We start from the raw sequence: 26,242 nt of genomic DNA on the forward strand, positions 1-26,242 counted from the left end.
ATATAAAATAATTCAAAATGTTATTTATTTTTTCTATAACAAATAAGTGACAAAAACTGAGCATTTCTTTATATCCTATAAACACTATTCAGAATTAAACACTAATCTCTATTCGTAACATTATGTTTTCGTTTCGGTAAAATTGAGATTTGCTCAACAACAACTTGCATGAACTTGGTAACAGATTCCATCGTGAACGCCGGATTTTTTTGTAGCTTTTGAGGTTAGATATCTATATTTTGAGATATATTTTGCATTTATATCCCGAGAAATATACTAAAAATTAACATCTTGTTTCAACTTTTTAGTTTCCTTTTCGATAGGCCAGTGTGTCGTATTTGGCGAAATAAATTCTCTATTTTCGGTTTTACTTTAATTTTTATCATGCCTTATTTCAAGATTTTCCAATCTATTTTCGGTTTTGCTTTAATCTTCATGATGTATTGACGTTTTTCTTTATTAGAACAGTACTGACAATTTGTAAAAAAAATTTAATTCTTTCACCATGTTCACTAAGGATGCTTTGACTGATAGCCTTATTCTGAACAGTACCTATAGGCTAAAGTCCCTATAATTGTGAAAAGAAAGTAGCCCAGAACCTGTTCAAGTATGGGTATTTCATTTTATCTTATTTTTACCTTTACAGGATTTTTGTTTTTATAATAGTTTAATGAAAGGTGCATTAATATTTAAAATATTTTTAGAACACTTTGAGAGGATTTCCAAAATGTCTGCACAGGACAATCCTTTGTTAAACATGGGTACTACAAAGAAATATGATATTCCTGTTGCCCATTTAGATTACAAGTACATTGATGAATGTAATGATGTCAAATATCTGGAGAAGATACTCAAAGTATTAAGGTAAAAATTGTAATATAATAAAACTTGTGTCTTAACCTTTTTTTGGTTACAGGTGTACAATCAAGTTAATTAATCTTTTAAAAGGAGGTTTATATCTAAATTATGATTAATTCATCTCATAATTACTTGTATTAAGTAACAGTCCTAATCACCACAAATATTTACTCATTACTTACTGATAGAATAATCAAATATGAGGCTTGTAAACAAACTGAAAGTACAGCATTAACCCATCATTTTAATTAAATGAAGTACTGTACAATACACCTAATCCTCAGTATATCAAACTCAGAATCAGATTGACAAAAACAGTCTAAATGTGAGATAACTAAGTATAAACTCAGGTTTATACTTTTGTTGGGATCAGGGACTCAGTTTAACATGTGCCTGGTATGGCTAGTACAGTAGTCCTACAGAAGTGGAGTTTGAAATGCTTATTTATTAACAGTTGAATCAAACCCTTCGTGTTCCAGATTCCACTGCATAACTTATTTATTAATTTTTCTTATAGATTGAAAATCAAACTTTATATTTATGTTTCCTGTGATTTCTAGGTCTGGCTCAGAAGGAAGGTACCCAGAAATGGAGAAGCAGTGTGAAGATAAGATAGAAAAACTTAATCCTGCTAGGTCAGTCATAGTTTCTGCCTGTAAAGTTGTACGGAGGTTGTGTTTTCACCCATGTATGTCTGTCTTATTGTTTATCTATGGGAAGAGATATGCCATGAGGCAGGAATAAATTTATTTAAAGCAGGATAATAATCTAAATTGATCCCTGTGGTATATGACTTTAGAACTCTGCAAAATTGGTGAATCTTTAATTAAACTAAAAACCACTGGATTCTTAAAATTGGATACTTGGGGGCAAAATACATGAAACACCCAATAAAGATATTCAGAAGAGATGGTGGTTTCTTGGAATTCTAGACTTAACAGCTAAGCTTTATTGTCAATTTTTGTAGCCGGATTCTGAGAAAAGACAATCCAGTGAAGAAGATAAGTGACATTGATCGAGATGAAGGCCATTCTTTGCAGAAAGATCTTCAGGTAATTTTTTTTTCAGATCATACAACAGATCGTACAACAGATTCTCTGATTTCTATGACCATTTGAAGAATTAAAAAAAAAGGAAGCCATATTTTAAATGAATATTTTGTGTTATTATGTTTTTTTTAAGTGTATTAAAACATGGATGCAAAATCTCACAAACATTTACATGTAGATAAACTTTGTTAATTCTTGAAGGGAAATGCATGCATTTCACAGAGTATGAAATTGTATAAATTTTATCATTATTCAGGTGAATCTCTTCATACTAAAATGAATGCACTATACCCATGATTACAGATCTGACAAATTTCTGAAGACTGTCAGATATTTGCCAGGTAGATTGACAAAAGTTCAAAATCTTGTCAGTCCAAACAAAACTCTGTCAGTTCACTTTGATTGTTCAAGTTCATGTCACCTGGACAGGCAAGGAATTCATCTGTCCAATTGTTTTGTCTTGCGGACCGACAGGAACTAAAATGTTTTTGACAACTCCGGTTTCATTACTAGGACAGTATGGTACCCCACTCAGTTTCCCTGAGTAACATTTTGTCAAATTTTGATTTTTTTTAAAAATAGAATTGGACATCTGATATAAAGGAAATGGAAGGATCGGTCAATGGAGTTTCCGAATTTGATAACGAGAATCTTCCACCAATCAGATCAGGAGCCATATCTATGAGTGGAAAACCAATCCAAGTACGCTTTTTTATGTCAAAATGGGTGACATGAAATCTGTGTGTTTTTTAGTATATATAGTGCTAGCTGTTGATTTTTCTGGAATACAGTGAAACAGATTTAGACTTTTCAATATGTTCAATATTTCTTATACATAATTGTTTAAATTTTTTTAAAAAATGGTAATTTAAAAATTTTAAACAACAGCAGTGATGTATGACTTGTGCTTGAGTTACATGTATACATTGATGTAAATATTAATTATTAGAATTTGGACAAGAATCTAATTTTTGCTAAATTGATTACAGCCTGAGAAAGACAAAGACAAGAAAAAGCCAGCCATGCCTCGCAGCTACAAAGAATGGGACAAGTGAGTCTTTTATACCGATAAACCAATAAAAGATGTTTGTTTTTGCTGTTGCATGTTGTTCTACGCCTACATGCACGATTGAACTTTGCTATTTCGAACACTCAGTCTTATATCTCAAATTCCATGGATATGTTGAAGTGATTTGGAAGTCCCAATCACTTATTCTTTAAAGTATTTTACCCTTGATATCTCGAATCCTTGGATTATCTCAAAGTTTTTTCTCAGTTTCATCGAGATCAAGATAACAAGGTTTGACTGTATATACATACATGTAATGCTACAATTCTTGCATGTGCTAGCCCTACATGTCTTTCAGATGATAAGAAATATACAAATTAGAAGAACTTGGAACATTACACAGATTCTGTAGAGGTGTATTATTTTATAGGTTTGATGTTGACAAAGAATTGGAAGCTGCAGAAAAAGATAAACCCAGAGAGAAAGGCAAATCCTCAGCACAGCCTGTTATAGAGGATATCATAGACTCCACAGGTTAGTACACAGCCTGTTATAGAGGATATCATAGACTCCACAGGTAAGTACACAGCCTGTTATAGAGGATATCATAGTACACAGCCTGTTATACAGTGGCGCCGCGTTTATCCGGACGCCATTTATCCGGACGCTTCACCATCCGGACGATATTTTTTGGGAACCGATTTTTTTCCACGTTATTTTGTCTCATTAATCCGGAAATTCGCGTTCCGTATCCGGACGGTCAATTTCTACTACAAAACATAATAGTTCATTGAAAAATGACTCGTTTATCCGGACGGTAATTTTTCAAGAAACGACATTTTCACACTTATCCTGCATTCCAGGGGCGTAGCTTGACTTTAAATTCTAGTGAGGCAAATCAAAACCATACATGTAGCAGCAAAAGGTCTGGGGCCGCCTTAAGCCCCCATCAGGTTCCGGTTGATGTCATGGGGGGTGGGGGCACTCCGATAGAAAATGGAGTTGGGGGTTTTAAAATGCAATGAAATTTCATTTGCTGTACTGGTTTCTTTATTTAAGACTTCAGCATGATACTACATATTGTAAAAGAATGTAAAAGAGTTAAGAAATACATGTATGTTTACTAAAACTTTTGAAACATTTAAAGGTGAAAGCGCATCTTATTAAATTTTGCTTTTATTTCTTTAAAACTTCAATTTAACATTAAAGAACTGCTTAAAATGTTAAAAGAAATACCATTAATATTATACCTTTTATCTGCAATGAATTGTTGATTACGGGAAGGGTCGGTGGTGGTGAAAAATCTAGTGAGGCAGTTGCCTCATTGCCACAATGGAAGCTACGCCCCTGCATTCGTGTTAATTGTTGTAAAAACATTGGCCATGCAGTCAGTTTGAAGGCGGTTACGTGTGACCTACAAACAATAGCGTCTATAATTAGCGTGTGTTTACCCCAATTCAATCACACGTTTATCTTTATTACGAAGCTCAAAGAATTTAATTGACACTGTGCATTACTTAAATAATAATCCGTTCAAAATCATATTGCTAACCGTATATATATATATATATATATATATATATATATATATATATATATATATATATATATATATATATATATATATATATATATATAAATTCATGAGAATTTTGGAGAGTTGTAAATAAAATGAACAATAAATAACGAGCGATTTCGTAATGCTCTTTATCATGTCGATTGCGTTAGTTTAAAATACGATGTTCCATTTCTAAAAAAACGTAAATGTATTTGAAAGGCTTTTTTTCCCACAAGACAGTATAGAAAGGTACATAATAGAAGAAATATCTCTATCTAATGTACTACCGTTTACAAACGTCCATTACATATCAAACTGGCGTTATGTACAGAAGTTGATTACGTTTTTCAAGGTATTTTTTAATGATCGAAATTCAAACTTAGCGTCTGTAGAAAAAAAAAATATTGATAATCATGAAGATGGCTTGTGTTTACGAATGTTTTTAATACTTTGTTTGATTGGTTTGCAGTGTTCAGTTAATTTTATAGTAACCATGTGTAATGAATATACGGGGAATATACAGGGTTAGTTTATATTTGAACATTTTCAATGATGATGCTGAACAGTTCTGTCATATCATATAAGCTTCAATAATTATAATATATGACAAAATAAAACAACAGTAGATCAAAATTTGCTCAACCCATGAAGTCACATGTCAAAGAGAAGGTGAATTAAAAAAGGAGGTCTCGGCATAAAATTGGCCATCCATTTTTTTTTTTTATTAATCAATTACTGCTTTTAAAACAATTAACCAAAATATAATTTAAAAGTTTTTTTTCCTTGCTGTCACATCTGAAACAAGAATGTGCATATATACATGCTTATATAGAGTGCTTTTTGATATGTGATTCAATTATCCGGACGATTCATTTATCCGGACGATTTCGTTGGGGACAGAGGCGTCCGGATAAATGAGGCGCCACTGTAGAGGATATCATAGACTCCACAGGTGAGTACACAGCCTGTTATAGAGGATATCATAAACTCCACAGGTTAGTACACAGCCAGTTATAGAGGATATCATAGTACACAGCCTGTTATAGAGGATATCATAGATTCCACAGGTTAGTACACAGCCTGTTATAGAGGATATCATAGACTCCACAGGTTAGTACACAGCCTGTTATAGAGGATATCATAGACTCCACAGGTAAGTACACAGCCAGTTATAGAGGATATCATAGACTCCACAGGTAAGTACACAGCCAGTTATAGAGGATATCATAGACTCCACAGGCAAGTACATGTATAGTACAGCCTTTTATACATACCCTGATAAACTTTGGCCTGGAAGAATACTGTTTAAAACTGTATCATGCTGCCTAGTGAGATGGTATTGTTAATATATATGCCCCTTCCACATGACCTACTGACCAGATATTTAATTCCATAATACACGGTTACTGTTTTCACTTGACCTAATAATTGATGTCATATGAAAATATTTGGGGTCCTTAAAAAATGCAGTGTATGTATTTTTTCAAAGACCTCATATATTTCCATGTTACCCCTCAAAGTGTCTACATAACTGATACTATAGAGGATGACATAGACTCCAAAGACAAGTATAAAACTCTCATAAATGATGTCTTAGACTCCTAAGGTCTATGATGCAATACATAACACAGCTGGTTATAGAGATGCCATAGACTCCACAGAAAAGTATAATACAACATGTTATACACTTCATGGGCAAGTTCTATACTACCTGTATCTTTTGATAGAGACAATACTTGGATTACAATGTGAATGACCAGGGAAAAGGTTATTGTACAGAGATGAAACTCTTTTGCTCTTCTTTCTCTGAAATATAAATAATCTGATGATAGTATGATGGAATCTTGGGACTTGAGTTTTATAGAAATGTGTACACTGTTTGACTCTTTCAACTAAATGTAGTCAGGATATTTTTGTACAATTATACATTTGTGAAGTGTTTATAGTGTTGATACAGTTGAACTTTGATATCTCGAATATCATGGATATATCAAAATGATTTGGAAGTCCCAACCACTTATTCTTTAAGTATTTTATGCTTGATATCTGGAATACTTAGATATCTCCAAGTTTTTCATCGGTCCCATTGAGTTTGAGATAATGAGGTTTGACTGAATTTAATCTGCTTTGTTTGCATTTTATTACTTAGTGAAAAAACAAAGATCATTTTATTTCTACTCTCTGTTGTAGGAATGTCAGAGAGGGAAAAAGAAATGAAGGCAAACAGAGAAAAAGACAAAGGGAATGAGGTACAAAATTTCAGGAATATTTATATATGAGAGTTGAATTCTCCAAAAAGTTTTAAAGAAAGAAATCTCAGTAACCACTTGAACATGGTATCCAAAGACATGTTCATGAAATTCTCAATTTTAGGGTACCACAAAAATCAAAAGGGCACATCATATATGCAACTAATAAATATTTGTCATACTCTATTTGCCACAGAAATCGGTAAGAATATTATTGTCATTTTTCAGGCCTTCAGATCTGGAGACTATCAAGAGGCAATATCTTACTATTCCAGAAGTATATCCCTTCTGCCTACCCCACCCTCCTACAACAACAGGGCCCTGGCTTGTAAGTCTCTCTCTCTCTCTCTCTTTCTCTCTCTCTCTCTCTCTCTCTCATGTCAGGTCAAATTTGGGATTTTTCTCTCAAAGGTGCATGTAAATGCAAGAATTTTTTTAAACTGTAGAAAAATTGCTGTGTCACAGATCAAAATTGGATGTTTAAGAAAACAAAGTAAAAACATCAAGGAAATCTGTGAAAGGTAGGGGAAACACTGTGACTTGATGAAAATGCAATAATTTTTTTGTCAGATTTAAAGACTAAGGAATGGCTAAAGGCAGAAACAGATTGTGACAAAGTTCTCTCTTGGGAGCCTAAAAATATCAAAGGTATGACGAACATCTTTCTTAGATTTGGTTTTTGAATGTAAAACTCAATAATCTTATTGTGTTTTAGGTGATGAATCTTTACTATAGATGATCATTGTAAATTATACTTTAAAAATTTCAACATTTTAATGAAATCTGATGCCAACTTATATAAATTAAAATACTTATTACTACCATTGAAATCCTGGTGAAATTTTTTGTTGATTTTGATTATATTCAAATTATTAATTGTTCAGAGTATTATAATGTACATATACATTTTATATCTCTGATTTTTTTACGTAGCCTTGTTGAGGAGAGGATCTGCTAGAATGGGAAAGAAATGTTTTACTGAGGCCATGACAGATTTTAAGTATGTGCTGGAGCTAGAACCCAAGAACAAAAGAGCACAGGTAACAACTGAAGACAAATGTACAAGTAAATATATATATTATTAACCCTATAATGGTGATGTTATCGGTGTATTCTGTTCATGAACAACCCTTCAATGTCTCGCACAAGGAAATATTTTTACTATATGATACCAGATTGTCTTGATTAAATTAATCAACTGAACTCTCAACAGATACATGTGATTATTGAAATGGAAAACAAAGGTAGATTAAGGCTTTGACAAAAAAAATGAGATTAGGAAAAGCTACACCTTCTGCAGCTTTTAAGAGAGAGCATTGAGAGTAAATATACTTACCCAAAAGTACAGATAAATTTCACATATTTAAAACAAACAGTCCACACATCATCCAGGAAGTTGCATCATGCAAACTTAATATTTGTACGCAAAAGAAATATTATAGGCCTAAAATAAAAATGCCAAAACAGAAAAAAGGAGAAAATTTGTATATAATAATGTACTGCAGAATCATCATTGTTTGTGGAGGACCAATGTTAATACATATTTTACATCGCCACGAATGATTACAAACTATCTGTTTATTGAATCTTCTATATAAATGATTTCCCAACAAAATAACATCCCCACGACCAGTGAAATTTTAGTACCCTCAAAATGGAAATGATTCCACAATATAGATGTACAAGTAGCACAACAGTTAATGGAGTTCAGTTTGATTGTCCATTTTCTTGCATAATACAATATACATTGTAAGTGTTTTAAAGTACATGTATATTCTTGTAATTTTCACATCACTAGCCACTGAAATTTCCTTTTTAAATGTTATAATTCAATGAACAGTAAATGTGTTCTTAATTTCAAAGTAATTGACATTAAGAAGCAATTAACAAACAAAATTTGATCTAGGTTTCATTCTCACTACAAGGACATACACAGTAATTAAAAATAACTGAATCAACAGTAGTTTTATTTCTTGATAACTAAAGCTAACCATGTTTTGTAAAGAATTTTTGATCTGGTGTAGGAACTTATTGAGGACCTGAAGAAGGCAGAAGTGAAAGTGGAGGAGGAAAAGAAGCAGAGGAAGGAGAAAGGGAGGAGGATGGTCATTGAGGAGGTCGAAGAAGATGAAGAGTCAGCTGATGAGGAGATTGTAATTGAGGAGGTGAGTGTAGAGTCAGTTGATGAGGAGATTGTAATTGAGGTGATGAGTGTAGAGTCAGCTGATGAGGAGATTGTAATTGAGAAGATGAGTGTAGAGTCAGCTGATGAGGTGATTGTAATTGAGGTGGTGAGTGTAGAGTCAGCTGATGAGGAGATTGTAATTGAGGAGGTGAGTGTAGAGTCAGCTGATGAGGAGATTGTAATGGGGAAGGTGAGTGTACTGTCAGCTGATGAGGAGATTGTAATTGAAGAGGTCAGTGTAGAGTCAGCTGATGAGGAGATTGTAATTGAGGAGGTGAGTGTAGAATCAGCTGATGAGGAGATTTCATTAAGGAGTAGGGGTGCAACGATACACTAACCTCACGATACGATACGTTTCATGGTATTCAGTTCACGATACGATACGTATCACGATACATGACAAGGTTAAACGTTCTTTCAAGTTTGTTATCATATATTTTTTTAAAACTTGACAGGGTATACCAAATGTTCATATTTTTTTTAAAATAATTAAAATAACATTTTGTTAACTTGAATTGGATTGTTAGGTAGATCGTTGAGTTGTGACAACATTCTAAACCAATGATGAACATTTACAGGGAACTACGGGGACCTTACCTAATAATCTTCCTTTTAAATTGGAATGAAAAAGGAAAACATTCAATTCTTTTATTCCTTTTATTTACGTAGAAAACCAGTTGTCATATTTCTCGTGATAATACGTTTTAGTCAACAAGACAGCGAATTTTCATCGAAATACACACGTGATGAAATATTGTGTATTACCAAAGAATATGTTTAGATCTAAAGGGTTTATCATTTGTCTTAACATCTATAACTTATAATCACATAAAGTCCTTCTCCGTGTTAAATCTGAGGTCTGTAAGATGCTGGAGATGAGTTTAACTGCCGTAAATGCGTTATTGGCGACCTCATGTTTTGCGAGGAAGCCATTTTGAAATAGTAAAGAAGGAAATAAACGCACAAAACGGATAATTCTGGACCGATTGAACCGAACCACGATAGCAGTTTAACGTATCGTGAATTGAACTGTGGAAAAATATACCGCGATATACCGTTAAACAGTTTATTGTTGCACCCTTATTGAGGAGGTGAGTGTAGCGTCAGCTGATGAGGGGATTGTAATTGAGGAGGTGAGAGTAGAGTCAGCTCATGAGGAGATCGTAACTGAGGAGGTGAGTGTAGAGTCAGCTGATGAGGAGATTGTAATTGAAGAGGTGAGTGTAAAGTCAGCTGATGAGGAGATTATAATTGATGAGGTGAGTGTAGAGTCAGCTGATGAGGAGATTGTAACTGAGGAGGTGAGTGTAGAGTCAGCTGATGAAGAGATTGTAATGGGGAAGGTGAGTGTAGAGTCAGCTGATGAGGGGATTGTAATTGAGGAGGTGAGTATAGAGTCAGCTGATGAGGAGATTGTAATTGAGAAGTGAGTGTAGTGTCAGCTGATGAGTTGTTTGTTATTGAGGTGGTGAGTGTAGAGTCAGCTGATGAGGAGATTGTAATTGAGGAGGTGAGTGTAGCATCAGCTGATGAAGAGATTGTAACTGAGGAGGTGAGTGTAGAGTCAGCTGATGAGAAGATTGTAATTGAGGAGGTGAGTGTAGCATCAGCTGATGAAGAGATTGTAATTGAGGAGATGAGTGTAGAGTCAGCTGATGAAAAGATTGTAATTGAGGAGGTGAGTGTAGAGTCAGCTGATGAGGAGATTGTAATTTAGGAGGTGAGTGTAGAGTCAGCAGATGAGGTAGGTGTACATGCAGTCACCTGTAGAGAAAACTGCTGTTAAAGTAATGATGTTGTGATTGCTGATTTAAGGGTACAAATTAGCTAAAGTATATGTTATTTTAACAATGTTAATATATTTTAATATTTTTGATATATTTTATGTCAGAGGAAAATTTTAATTACTATTTCCGTGCCATCAGGTTTGAATATTGTCTGTCTTTTAGATCTAATACTGTACACAGCTTTCAACTCAAGGCATAACTATGGCTCTGTTTGAGAGTACATATACATGTAGTTAATGAAACTTCAAATCTAAATGTAAAATTAATATCAAAGACAGAGAAAGATACAATGTAAACATGTTTTAAGATTTGGGGTTTGTTTTGTTTTCAGGAGAAGAGTTTTGAAAAGAAGAAGGAATCAGTCAGTGTTAAATCTCAGGAAATAAACAAAAACAAAAGTTCCAGTGTAAGCAACAAAAAAGAAGAAAAACCATTGGTTAATGGTTTTCATGAATCCTCAAATCAGAAAAGTGATAAAAAAGATATTTGGGAAGAGGAAGAAGTACCTTTCAAAGACAGTCAAGACTTTATGACACTAAAAACAAAGCCAGAAGTAGTGGAGAACACTAGTGAAAGTGAAAGTACACAGGCAGTACCTTCACAAAATTCCATTCAGCAAAGTGAATCTAGTGGGCCTACACCTCCAGAGATTGAAAATTCTGAAAATGAGAACATTGCCAATGCCTCATTAGAAGGTACACGGATAGAAAAGGAACCAGAGTCTAGTGGTGCAGTGGTAGCAAAGCCACCCGAGGAGGTGGCTCTAGTGAGACCAGTGTTTATACAACATCCATTACCTGGTCCCATTGCTAAACTCAGAGAGGAGGGGAACCAGTTGTTCAGAGAGGGTCAATATGGGGATGCAATACAGAAATATACTGAGGCCTTAAAGAGGCTCCAGAAAGGTACTTCTGCTTCTGTCTAATACTATGAAGTCACTAATTTTCATGGGGTTTGATTTTTGTTTTTCCGAGGTATGAAGAGACCCACAAATGTCTAACTGGAAATGCGATTTCTAACATGTATCACTAAAAAATTCATTATCAATTAATATTTACATTTCCAATGTCCTTGTCCTAGATAAAATTTCAAATAGTAAAAATACTTTATTTCTACATAAATCTACTGGTTCATCGATAGGAGTGGTGAAAAAAAAATCACGTGCGGGGCGGGACAAATAGAGACAGAAGCGGGGCCTGTAGCACATGAATTTGCAGAATCAAGAGCATGTAAATATAAGGAATAACTGTCAGATTTTTTGGTATTATGACGATGATCAATTGATTGGCTTGCGTGAAAATTTTATGCATAAACGCCTTTGGCGTTTATGCAAATTATCACGCAAGCCAATCGATTGATCACATCATGAAACCAAAAAATTAGACAGTTATTCCTTAAATCAAATCCCCACAAACTCATCTTTTTTCTTCAAATCACGATAATTTGACCCTACAAAGATATGTAATTTTACAGTATTTTTAAATCATGCTCAGTACATGTAGAGTGCTGTAAATCACTTTATTCATGGGAACTTTATTTTCAAGTAATCATGTGAAATGGTCTGCTCACGAAAATTTCTTTCTTGCATATTTTTTATCGATGTAGATTAGATACAACAGTACCCAGAATTCTTGAAAATTTTGACTTGCTTATAATTAACAAATACCTACATGTATCTCATGAAAGTAAGGTGTCTCAAAAATTTTGTGTTCTACAGTAATGAGAAAAATTATTTTGAAAGCTTTCTAGTCTGTCCAAGACAAGAAAAAGGAAATCTTGGCCAGAGAACCTCAGGATTATGCTGTTGTGTTTTGGAAAGGATAAGTAAATGTATTAATCTTGTGTAGAAAAAAAATACATACTGTAAACTAATTAAATGCATTTTTTTTCATAGAGAAAACAGATCAAATTGTGAACAAATCCTTGATTCACAGTAACAGGGCAGCCTGCTATCTGAAAACAGGGGATTGTGCTACAGCTGTAAAAGACTGCACCTCCTCACTAGAGCTGGTGCCACATTCTATAAAACCTCTGCTACGACGAGGAAATGCCTTTGAATTATTAGAAAAGTAAGTGGAAGTACAAGCATCAAGAGTTTTTTTAAAAAGGAGTAGATTTATGAAAAGGGAAAGCTTAGTATCATGACAATTTTTAAATTGCTATATTTAAACAATAAAATGCTTTCCAGTATGATTAGAAATGGCACTCAATTAATTTAAATTAATTTTAATTCTTTTATTGTTCACAGTTTCAGGAAGGCCTATATCGACTACAAACATGTTCTAAATATAGACAGCAGCATAGACATTGCTCATCAGGGCTCATCCAGGTAACAGACAGTTTTATTCCCATTTTATTTGTTGAGATTGTTTAATTTTTAATAAAATCTGTCCTTATAGTTCAAAGACACAACTTCCCTGTTGAAATGTATACAGGTGAACTTCTTTATTTCAAACACTGATATTTGGAACACAAGGGATATGTCGAAGTGATTTGACAGTCCCAACAAGTTTTTCTTTTATGATTTTTTACCCTCTTTATCTCAAATTCTCAGATATCTTGAAGCTTAATAATGGTTTCTTTGAGTTCAAGATAATGAGGTTTCACTGTAAGAATTGCAAGATTTTTTTGTAGAATAAAAATTACATTGTTTATTCCTCTTATGTGCTAAATTGAAATGATCTGGAAAAATTGTAAATTTATAAGATGTAATCAATGATGTCCTTGCCAGCTCTTCTTTTATATTCTTGTATTGGGTTGAAAAATTGCACAGTAAAATACACTGTATGCTGGAAAATCTTCTCTTGAATTTTAGGTGCCACAGTCATCTCAAATCAGTGGATGGTCCACAGTGGAGAGAAAAGCTACCTAAAATCCCTTCTGTTTTACCCTGGGAGATCCCAGACATAAGGACCCCAGAGGGAGCCTCAAGTGCTCCTCCCACATTGTCATCAGTTTCCTCATCATCTCAGAAATCATCATCCTCATCATCACAGCCATCATCAGCCACATCATCATCATCATCAGGAAACAAGATACCCAGTGATTCACCTACAAAACTTGTGAAGGAGGAGTCATTTGATGAGATTAAGAGCAGAGGGAATGAGCATGTGAAAAATGTAGGTATCAAGATGACACACAATCTACATTTTCTCAATAGTATGCTTTACATCTTATTTTGGTGTATTGAAAATTGAGTGAATCTGTATATCAAAAGACTGATTAGGGTAATCAAAAATTATATGAAGTGCTGTTTTCACATTGATTTCATATTAAAGAAATCATATTCTGGCAGAGATCATGAGTTACATGTACATACAGTGCGGTCTCGTTATTACTATGTTCATTTTGTCATGGTGAAATATCGTAATACCGAGGGCAACGTAATAAAGGTTCCAAAAAAAATCCATTAAAACATTGTTTTGAAAGCTTATATTATTAGTGATGGAGAAGAACTTTTTCCATTCTGTTTTCTTCTTCCATTCTACCTTAAATAATAAATATCATAGTTAAAACACTTTGACACTTTAATTCATTGTCAACTTATCTTGTAAATGCATATTTCTTCATGCTGTTGAACTCCTTTTGCTTTATTTCTAATGTATCGATCATATTTTGTAATAAACATAGGCTCTGTGCGTTGTTTCCTGCGATCCCGCCATTTTCTTTCACTTTAATTTGTACTTAGATAATGCAATCGTAAAAACTTAACTTAAAACAGTTTCATGTTCAATATATGTTCATTACTGAATAGACAACCAAAAACATTGTTTTATTTATTTTATCAATTTAAATTTATTTTAAATTAAAAAAAAAAAAGCAAACCTCAATTCCCTCAAAACAGAGTTTTACAAGATCTGATTACACAAGCTATAAGGGTATATGTCATAGTTCAGTTGGCCATTATCATTCCGTGTTCCTGTTAACACTTGTAAATTAGACCAAACCATTTTCCAAGCTGTTTAAACTTGACTGAGGTTTATTTTTTTCTTTAAAATAATGTTTGATACCCAAGCTGTCCATTAACACAGTGTAACGACGAACGTAATTACACAGTGGATTTAACATGCATCAGCACAATTAAATGCAAGTTTTCTTTATAAATAAGCTTTAATTTGTAACCAACCTATTGAAAATTAAGTAAATTTACAGAATTAAATAAACTAGAAGCTATAGATATGCACACTTTCAAAAGTTTTTCAATGGCTTCTCTACTATGAACCCTGCCTGACTTGTCAAAGTGCGATCAGTCAAGCGTCACTTATCACCCACCCTGTCAGACAACAGGTGTTCCAGTGTTTATTTAGCGTCTCCTAAAGTGTCACTTATTGATCAATACTGAATAAACATGGATGGAATTTTTTTTTGGTCAAAATTTTTACATCGTAATAACGAGTCCTAGCACTTTTGGACAACGTAATAAATGGTCCTATTTTGTATAGATTTGTTAAGAAGTTTGCTTTGAATTTAAAACGTATAAAGCATTCTATCTTATAAAACCATCACCGTAATACCAAGATCCCACTGTACTATATCATGTATATAGAGGGCATATGAATCACTTTCATTTAACTACAATTACAGTTGTGGTCATTTCTGAGATATAGGGAATTAGTGATTTGATTCTTGGAATTAGCCTTCAAATTTTTGTAAATTCTATTTCAGCACTTTCAAACCCACAATAGAGGAATACTTTTTATGTCAGGAATCTTCAAATAGATAAAAGACATCCTGGCCCTATTTCATGATATCCTATTAAATTAAGATGTTTTATTTTCCAGTCCAAGTTTAAGCCAGCTATAGAGTGCTACACTCGCTGCATAGAGTTAGATCCCAAACAAACCGTCAGTTACACCAATAGGGCGCTCTGTTACATACGAATCAATGAACCAGAGAAAGCGGAGCTAGACTGTACCACGGCTTTGTCTTTAGAAGAGGACAATGTAAAAGCTCTGTTTAGGAGGGCACAGGCCAAAAAGGTAATGATGGTCCTCAAATATACAGACAAAATGTATGAATATCATTTTTCAGATTAAATGTGCAGTTTGAGTTTGATGCAATTAGTGCAAGCTGATTACCTATATTTCATTTTCAGCTATACCTACTGTAAAAGCACTTATTTTCGCAGGGTCAAATTTTTCGTGTTTTGAGGAAAAAATATTGGTTTGCAGGGATTTGATTTCTTGGTTGTAGAGGTTTTGTAAGTTGTTGTACATGATTATATGTTCCATAGTTTACATTTTGTGGGGAACTTAAATTCATGGGTCCCTTCATACCAAGAACAGAACGAAAATTAACCCCATGAAAATTGGTGATTCCAAGTATTACCTATTAACTACATCTATTCTTATGTATGTATCTGTGGATTATAAGTTCTTGCAAGCTTTTTGTTGACTTATAAACTTTATATACATTCAGTGTAGATGTACATTATCAGATTAGCTGTCTGCTTGGAGTATTTGTAAGGAAAGCTCTGTTAAAATTGGCACAATTAAGAGTTCAGAATCAATGGTGACAGATTCAATGTGTGAAATCTTTGTAATGCCTTGTAAGTAATTTGAAATGTCTATTCTTTTGCAGATGCTTAAGAAGTTCAAAGACAGTTTAAGTGATTTAGTTCACTTACTACGAGTTGATAACAAAAATACAGCTGCCAAACGAGAATTAGAACTGGTCAAGGACTACTGGCGAGAGGTCAGGAAGGCTTATTTATTCTAAACAGGCTAACTTTAAATCATAAAATGTTTTGTATTTCAATTCAATGATGTAAGTTGAACATGTAAACCATTTCTGATGTCAGTGTGAAATGTGTAAACAATTCACACCTTCTCAGAATTTGTGTAATGTGATCATGTGTCAAATTAGTCAAACCTCATTATCTCAAACTTGATGGGACCAAGAAAAACTTCAGATATCCAAGGATTTGAGATATCAAGGGTAAAATACTTAAAGAGTGTGTGGTTGGGTCTTCCAAATCACTTCAATATATCCATGGTATTCGAGATATCAGTGTTAGAGATACCGAAGTTCAACTGACGTGTTTCTATCTAGTGATAGACACATATTGCTCAAATAGTGATTTATAAGAGAAAACATTTGCAAATACCTGTAGGAATGATAAAAAAGTAGTCAACATATGTCTGTTAAGATGTACGTGTGTTTTATTTTATAGGAATTAAAGTCACGACCCCCTCAAAGCTCCAGCAGTGATTCAAATGAAGACGAGGCAAAGCCATCCAAAGAAGATAAGACATCAAAGGTGAAAGGTCAATCATCAATCAATCAGAAGTCTTCTCAGTCCCAAACAAGTTCAAAAAGCAGTTTACCAAAAGCTAAACATCAGGAAGCTAGCAAGAGTGAAGAGAAGCCTGAGCCAAAGAAGGGGAAACAGAAAACCAGGAAGCGGATGGTTATAGAGGAAGTAGACTCAGAAGGTAGGGCAGTGTTGTTGTACTGTTAATATGTGTTAAATGTGCAAACTGTAAAATAGGAAGTATTTGAGTGTAGGAGTTGTGTCAGTAGTTTGTAGATGAAGTTTCAATTGTATTTAATCATAAAAAAAGAACAACTAGCTGTTTCTAATACTGTATACAGGGAAAATCTTGCTCCATCACCCTCAGTGCAAATGGTTGTATTTAAGACAGAGTGAATTCAAAGAGAACAGCATTACATGTGTCTCTTCAATACAACTGGGTTTGCATGAATTTAAACATGGCAAAATGGTTGCAAGTGTGTAAGAGCAAAAATAACATGGTGTGAAAACCAGCTATCTCCCTCCATTGACATGCTAGTAAAGAAATATATTAACTTAAAGTACATGTAATACATAAGCAGATATTCAATAAATCTGATTTTGCTACAATCATGATGTAATTATTGCAATGACTGGAGAAGTTATTTTCTTGTTTTAGTTGGAGTCGGATATGAAGTTAATGATGTATTAGATGTGAAGATAATGTAGAAAAGAATATTTCTTGTAAGAGTTTTAATTTTTTGAAAGCTATGATATTAATATTGTATATTTCAGAAAAACAAGAAGAGAAGAAACAAGAAACTCCAAAAGAGACACAAAAAGCATCAAATCAGCCCAATGTAAAACAAACAACCCACAGTCAGGAATCTGGTGCCAAGTCTAAACACACTGGTTCATCTCCTAGTCAACAACCTGGTGCCAAGTCCAAACAAGCAGACCCTCCAAGTCATCAAGAACCAAAATCTAAAAAGAAAGGCAAGAAGAACAAGTCAACAGTGGAACAAACATCATCTCAAAGATCTTCAGAACCATCATCAGCTACTTCAGAAAAATCCTCAACATCACAAAATTCATCTTCAAATCCGGTGTCTCCCAGCAAAGCCAGTCAGAAATCCAGTATTAAACCTACCAGTACCGGACTTCCGGTGGTGCCCCCGGCTGCACCAAAGTTAGAGAAGGCCACTCCGTACGAGTTCATTCAGGCCTGGAATTCCTTGAAGAATGTGACAGATACACAGCCCTATGCTGATTTATTAAGACAGATTCCTCCTAAAGATCTACCTCAAGGTAAAATTGACAATCAGAAATTATGACTCTCAATTTTCTCTGACTGGGGCCATTTAAAGGCCCCATTCCCAATTCAAAATATGTACTTTTTTCAAATGAATATGTTTATTTTCCCAAAATCATTTACTCCCCTAAATATAGGAACATCTATTTGGATATATAATAACTAAAATTGCTGATTGTGTCCTGTAAAGTTATAGCAAAACAGAAATTTATATGAAAACAAACACAAGAAACTTAAAATATGATGAGTTTTCATCTAATTATTAGGATTTTCCCAAAAGGTTGCTAATTTTCCTAATTTTAATGGCCCTGGCCCCCATCCCAAAAAGTAGTGTGAGAGCCCTGGAAATGTTGTGAATTAAACTCATTGATATTCATATATAACTTACTTGTAGTGATTACCTATCCATATTGGACATCTGCAAATTGTAAGACTTCCAGCAGGAAAGTGTAAATGCAGAATTAAACTTTTAAACGGGAAATGTTTTTGTTATGTCTGTAAATATATGTTTATGTTGTAAATACAAATCAAATACATCGATGAATTCCAGAGCCTCCCTTACGAAAGATGTGGGGTATTGCTATTTTGCAGAAAGTTTCCTTTTTCCAAAAGCAAACACTGGTCTTTGTACATGTGCAGTGTTCCTCTATGAATTGTTGTACCGGTATGTCAATTTGGGAAATGTATATTGTAATCTGTGTGCTTTTATTTCTTTCCTGCAGTTATTAGCAATAAACTTGATGGGTCAATGCTGAACAAAATCACCAAGTGTGTGGCAGAGAAATTCCTCACCCAAGGTATGATATGTATTTCATTGACAGATAAAAAACAAATTTTAGCCATGTACAAAGGTCAAGAAAGACAACTCTATTGCAAACAGATGTTCATAAGAAGAGTTACTTACCTTGATACATGTTTAATCTATTCATGCTGGAGATTCTTCATTCTCTCTCTCTCTCTCTCTCTCTCTCTCTCTCTCTCTCTCTTTTAGTGTGGTTATACCCACAATGCCACTTGGTGACATGTAACAAAGAGTGCAAAATCTATCAAGTCATTTTGATCAAGATACTGGCAGTACATTTTTAACAAAAATTTTTGTAGGCCAAAAAACTTACTCTAAAAAAAAAAAAAGAATAGGGCATTACATTTTATAAAACAATGGTAGGAGGATATGGAATTAAATGAGTTTTTTATTTGATATTTCAGGTGATCTGGATTTGAGCTACAATGTTCTCCATCATTTAACTAAGGTTCCCCGATTTTCCACAATAGCAATGTTTTTGTCTCCAGCTGAAAAGAAAGGTAATTACTGTATTCATATAATGGGACATGTGTAAGCTTAACGATCACCTTCAACTTTGTTTAATTGCTATCATGTGTTTTAATAGTAAATTTATTACAGCAAGCTTTCAAATTGATATCAACTGGTCACCGTAGCCCAGTAGTGGGGCGTTCACTTGATGGTCGGGAGGTATCGGGTTCAATTCTCATCCCTACCCTGCATCAAACCTAACTTAGGTAGTGACTGTTCCTTTGCCAAGCACTCAGCATTAAAAATGAAAATCATAGGTCTTTCAGATGAGACCTTAAAAACCAAGGTCACATGTCATGGTAGGCGTTGGCATGATGAACCCTCACTGCTCAGTGGCCCTGAGTGTCAAGGAAAGGTCTAAATTTGATGCCCTTCACCGGTATATACATGTGTACATGTATGGTAACATCTCATATGAGTGAAAAATTCTCACAGGGACATAAAACAACAAACAATCAATCAATCAGATTGACATCAACTTTCATTGAACTTAATCTTGTCTGTTTGAACACCTGTATTCAGAGACGACTTATTCTACATGTATTTTACTTTGATGTCAGAATTAATTCCATTACATTCATTTTGATTTCTTTTTCAGATATCCAGACGGTCATTTCAAATCTACAGAAATCCCCCTCCGGTCTCTTTGGTAACAAGGAGTTGTCCAGTCTGAAGAAAGAATATGGTCTTTAATTGAACAAGCAATTTGAAAATTATACAGAATGAGTGTTGAAATAATTTCTTAATTTTTTTTTAATACTACTATTATTCAGGTAAGGTTTTGACAATTTGTGTGCAAAAAATTTTTTCACTGAAAATTTGGATTTTACATGTAATGATATGCTGATATTTGAAAATGATTGTTTATACAGTAAAACTTAACTAATCCGGATGTTGTGTATTCTGAAATCGTGTCTTATACGATGTCAACTTTAAGTCCCATTTAGTAAATTCAGTTGGTTAAAATGTTGTTTAATCTGGAATGTTGTCTATTCCGGCCAATTTCTTCGGAACCATTGGTGTCTGGATTAGACAAGTTTTACTGTGTATAGCTTGCATATACATATTTTTACATGACTGCACTCTTTAAAACACGACTGCACTTTTGAATCTGGTTCATGTGTGTTAAACATAGACCTTGAACTGACATAATATGCATTGTTTGTTATAAAATTTTTCTATATATATATCAAGCTGTAGAGAATGCATAAGAAATGTTTTAAATGATCCAATGTTATGCAATCTGTAGAACTCCCCTGTGAATCATTACGAAAAATTATGTGCTTATTTGTAATTGCTGTTAAGAGTTCAGATTTTTTAGAATGGTATAACTTTCTGTGATGTAATTATGAATATAGTGTGCGGTTGTTACAAATGCTGCTCTAATTTTATGAGACTGTTTTTTCTCTCAATTTTTTTAGCTTCACGTACCTCTCTAGAGAGAACACCGCAGGTGTTTGCCATACTTTATCTTATTCATGTGTGGTATTTACTGTCTTGGCTCGGTAATTACTTCCCTAATTAATTAATTAATTTCCATATTATATTTCTTTTGTTCCCTTCATCAGAGTTGTCTTTTGACATTAAATTTTTTGAGACAATGAGTAACATCAGAAAAACTCCTGGTTTTTAGGAGCATAATGTTTTTTCCCCTGTTTTGTTTTGTTGTATTGCTCATTTTCACACTGTTTTAGTAGATAATTGTCTGTTAAGATGTATTAAATGTAAGAAAAAGTGTCTGTCACTTCTATAATAAGCATATTTACTAACGAATTATTAATGGTTATGATTCATTTAAAAAAAAAATATGTATACAAGTTTTGGTTGGATTTTCAATTTGTTGATAAAAATACAATACTGTGATAACACTTTTTATTTTGTGTTCCATACAACATATATTCTTATTGGAAAGCAGGTTCTGTATTAAATAAGAATAAGATAATATTGAAGATAAATTATATGTATGAAAAATTGCTTCATGAGTCCACCTCAGTGAAAAATCCTTATTTTCAATTATTGTGAACATCTTCAAGTCTGAGTTTGTTCATTAAGGAAGTGAGAGAGGACTTTATACATTTATTTTCATTTTTAACAAATTAATTATTATGGTTAATTGTCAGCTTAAACAACATGGTATGATGATACATTTTATAATTTATCTAATTTTGACATGAAGTCGAAGATATCTTGAGGGTCATTTTTGTAATTATCAAAATTCATTTCACTCCTGTATGAAATGTTGGAAAAGCATTCTCTCTTCAAAAATGAATTAACCTTTAGAAAACATGCACATTCATTCATTCATTTTGTTTTATAAAATTTCAACAGGAAATACCATAGTAAGGATAGGGTCATCATGATAATTAATGATTGTAAGTGTTCATATAAAAAAAAATGTGTTGAAAAGCATAGGGGATTTTTTTTTCTCTTTTCAATTAGACCAATGCAGGATACATGTACATGTAGCATTTTCACATTTGAATTTGAATCCTAAGACATTCAGAAATTTCACAGAACATTTTTGAGTGTACATACAGTTAACTATATGTTCAAAGGTAAAAATAGTTATTACTTAGCTGTGTGGTTCATTTAAATGTCAACATTTTTGTACTTTTGTTTCAATGTTACTTGAAGATTCTTTAGTTATATTTTTAACAACTATGTTATACCCATATCTGTTTGCTACTAACAATATGTGATATAAACTTTCAGGTGGACTTGCATGTTGAATGTCCCAATATTGAATACTTGAGTGGCTTTGGTATTTTTGACAATATTTATTCTTGTTAAATGGATTCTCAAAAGGAATTCTTGATTGGAGAAAAAAGCAATATTTTTTTTGAGGGAATAAAAGTTCTATGAGGAGTGTGTCTGTCTGTCGGTTTGTTGTCACAATTTGCCTTGTGTTCATCTTTTTGTCATATCATAGAAAATATTGTCTTTGAATGACATTAAACATTTAATCAAGTGTATCTGTGTTTGATTTTGTTATTCAGATGTCTAATTTCTATTGTTAGTGTAAAGATTGGTTGGTAACTTTATTATTGGAGCATGGGATATGTACATGAAGCAGCTGTGCACATTTTTAAAGGGGAAGGGATGGTATTTTTACCGAAGTCGAGATGAGCTTATGATGTACCGTCGGCGTTAGCGTCGGCGTCCCGGTTAAAGTTTTAGGAGCAAGTCCCATTCCCAAGTAACTATAAGCCCTACCTGGACCAAACTTGCGTGTATGATGCATCTAGGGATGGACACTACCACACTTGCTTTGGATGCTGGATCTGACCTAGATTTTCCAGATGAATGACCACTGCAGGTTAAAGTTTTTGGAGCAGGTCCATTCCCAAGTAACTATAAGCCCTACCTTGACCAAACTTGCATGGATGATGCATCTAGGGATGGACACTACCACACTTGCTTCGGATGCTGGATCTACCTAGATTTTCCAGATGAATGACCAGGTTAAAGTTTTTGGAGCAGGTCCATTCCCAAGTAATTATAAGCCCGACTTTGACCAAACTTGCATGGGTAATACATATAGGGATGGACACTACCACACTTGCTTCGGATGCTGGATTTGACCTAGATTTTCCAGATGAGTGACCAGGTTAAAGTTTTTGGAGCAGGTCCATTCCCAAGTAACTATAAGCCCTACCTGGACCAAACTTGGATGGATGATGCATCCAGGGGTGGACACTACGCTTGCTTCGGATGCTGGCACTGAGCTAGATTTTCCACATGTGAGACCAGGTTTAGATTTTGAAGCAGTCCCGTTCCCAAGTAATTATAAGCCCTACCTGGACCAAACTTGCATGGTTGATGCATCTGGGGATGTACATTAACCAACCTGCTTCGGATGCTGGATCTGACCTAGGTTTTCTACATGAGTGAATTTTAGCCATTTTTAAACCAAATTAGCATGGATGATGTATCTAGGGATGGACACTTCCAGACTTGCTTTGGATTCTGAATCTGACCTACATTTTGCAGATGATATTGTGGCCTGTTATGATTAAACTTGCATAGATGGTGCATCTAAGGATGAAAACTTCCAGACTTGCTTTGGATGTTAGAAATGACCACAATTTTCTTGATAACTAAACAGGTTAAAAGTTTATTGAGCAGGTCTATTTCCAAGTAACTACAAGTCCTACTTAAACCAAACTTGCATGGATACTGATCTTGGGATGTACCCTTACTAGAAAAAAAAATGTGAAATTTCCTTACTTATAGATAACATTCGTCGAGGTGAGCTTTGTAATCTTTGATTACCTATGTTTATATTATTGTACATTTCCCTGGACAGTATTACTCAAGGGTGGATTCATGGGTTTTATTCTCTCTCTCTCTCTCTCTCTCTGATTTTATGCTTGATATTTTGCTTTGCACCAAAGGAATTAAAGTATACATGCACACTATTGAAAATTAATTGTTCTAGAATGAACATTAGAAATATCAAGTGATCTTCATTGGTATGGTGAACAAGTATTATGCAGCAGTGGTGTCTTGGGATTTGAAGATTTTTATTTGGCTTTGGTTTGTGTCTTATGTGGTTAAAATAATATCTGGATTTCACAATTATTTACGCCTCAAAATTATTTACGCATGAGCTTTTTGTCAATATCACGAATTTCACGCAGTCTGATACATTGTAGATAAATTTCATAAATTTTAATATGAAAAAAAAAAGAAATTGGGGGTTCTTTATTGATGAATGCAAAAATGCAATCTTATGACAGTTTTCATGAAAAACATTTATTAACATCAGTCCACAAAGCCTGTTAGAATTTTCACGCTTTCGATTGACAGCGAGAACGGTTTCTGGTCACGTGATGAATAGAGTTCAACGCACAAAACAGTTACTTTTCAAAGACTGCCACAATGACTTTGTATTATATTCTTCACAACACAAAGAAAAGTTTGGTATCGTTTTTAATTCAACAATGAGCATGTGCCTTTTTAGTCACATCCTTGTAATTGCTATATCTTAATTCGTACGAAAATGCATTCTTAAGCATTGTAAAGAATAAATTATCTTACTATTTTGATCCTACAAAATTAACACAGTCACAACTCTGATTTATGCAGACAAGACATTAGTTTCAAGAACAGAACATATATTAAGATTCAAATATCTGAAGTAAAAATTTATTTAAACAAAATACTATATTAATATGTCTCCCTCAGAACACGAGCGATTTATTTGATCAAGTATAAGGTTCACATGTTGCATATGCAGTACAATGCATGCACATGCATGTGCAGATACATGAAGCAGGTTGCTTCACGTGTCTTTATTGCCTGAAACAAGCAGAAATATTAGCCCACCACCACCCTCCAGAAATCTCCAATTTATACTTATCTCTCAAATGCTTAGCAGTTATCTTGCGAAATTTGCATAAGATAACTCTGGATGTACTCAAATGATCTCCCTTTGAACGACGCAAGCACAACGTTCATTGGAATAAAGCTAATGTAAATGTAAGGAGTCGGTGACGAGATGGCGAGAATTCAGTTTGAAAAACACATAAAGTACTGTTCAAATACTACAAAATTTACCTGATATTAAGCCCATCAAAACTAGCTCGATTTTGTTAAATGTTACAGAGATTTATTGTTAATGCATTTCAGTTTTTGCAAATTCACGTAGTATATTGCCAGGAAAGGTAAACAAAATAAATTTCATAATACACTTTACGTTACACTTAGTCAGAAATGTTATTTTCAGAAATATATGGCATCAAAATCGACTGAATAATACAATGGAAGTTTATGTCTATTATGAATTTTTGAGGCGAATTGAATTCTCTCTCTCTCTCTCTCTCTGTAAATATTTTGTGGACTGCATAAAATGACAAGTGCTAGAATTTAACGAATTAGAAAGCATTTCATTTCAATAATGTGTGTGAGTATTAGTAAGTGGGGACTGATAAACGAAATGCCTTTAACTGTTTGGCTCCTAAGTTTAAAGTACATTTGAATGTTACACATTTCACATTAAAAGTACTGGCACACAGCAAATAAGGTATTAGTAATTTGGCAATTCATGGAGAAATTTTTAGTGCCAAAGAGAGAGAGAGTCTAGCGATAATTGTTTCAGGAAAAGAATGTTCTTGTAGAATATTGCACAGCATAGGGGTCTTGAGACAATCTTGAGCAAAAACTGGTACATGTATATAGTGTAATAGAGTGTGTTTTATACTATAACCCAGTTTTTGTTCAGAATGTCTCAAGACTTTGTGGAACATAGTACCAGTACTATAATGTACAGACGCGTACGTAGCTGCCTATACGCAAGTCCGTACACATTATTCCCCCCCCCCCCCCCAAAAAAAAAGGGAATGAGAGAGAGAGAGAGAATATATATTCTGAGAGAAAAAAAATAACATCCAGTAAACATTTTTGTTTCAATTTTATTTTATTTTATTCAGTTTTATTATTTTTTTTGGGGGGGGGGGGTCATATTTTTCAGGTTCAAATTTCATATTATCACGTCTATATAATCAAATCCAAATAAATCATTCATTAGCATTTAATTGTTCTGTGGCACGTTGGTAATGTTTTAAAAGATCTTTGAATTTCGTGAATTTCAATCATGAGGTTGAATGCTATGATATATAACTTAGTATATGATTTAAAATACTATATTTTTTGTGTTAATAACATTAATTTTATTATACTTGTTTCTGTC

The 26,242-nt window shown here is 33.7% G+C and overlaps 2 protein-coding genes across 2 annotated transcripts in view; one reads left to right on the plus strand and one right to left on the minus strand.

Moving 5' to 3' along the window:
* Positions 1-26,242, minus strand: part of LOC133194024 (uncharacterized) — a 330,950-nt gene that overhangs the window by 240,615 nt on the left and 64,093 nt on the right. The window lies entirely within an intron of this gene.
* Positions 704-22,521, plus strand: LOC133194021 (sperm-associated antigen 1-like). The gene is made up of 23 exons (XM_061329942.1): positions 704-864; positions 1,419-1,493; positions 1,826-1,910; positions 2,490-2,609; positions 2,897-2,958; positions 3,347-3,450; positions 6,665-6,723; positions 6,952-7,051; positions 7,294-7,371; positions 7,657-7,763; positions 8,748-8,899; positions 9,020-9,056; positions 11,027-11,600; positions 12,590-12,764; positions 12,944-13,024; positions 13,511-13,814; positions 15,477-15,674; positions 16,276-16,389; positions 16,868-17,129; positions 17,723-18,235; positions 18,962-19,036; positions 19,446-19,541; positions 20,150-22,521. Exons 1-23 carry the CDS (start codon positions 728-730, stop codon positions 20,242-20,244), a joined length of 3,603 nt encoding a protein of 1,200 aa, XP_061185926.1. The 5' UTR covers positions 704-727; the 3' UTR covers positions 20,245-22,521.

Source organism: Saccostrea echinata, unplaced genomic scaffold, assembly GCF_033153115.1.
Source record: "Saccostrea echinata isolate AGI-Se365-2 ecotype Australia unplaced genomic scaffold, CSIRO_AGI_Sech_v1 ptg000028l, whole genome shotgun sequence".
In the NCBI taxonomy this organism is placed as follows: Eukaryota; Metazoa; Mollusca; class Bivalvia; order Ostreida; family Ostreidae; genus Saccostrea; species Saccostrea echinata.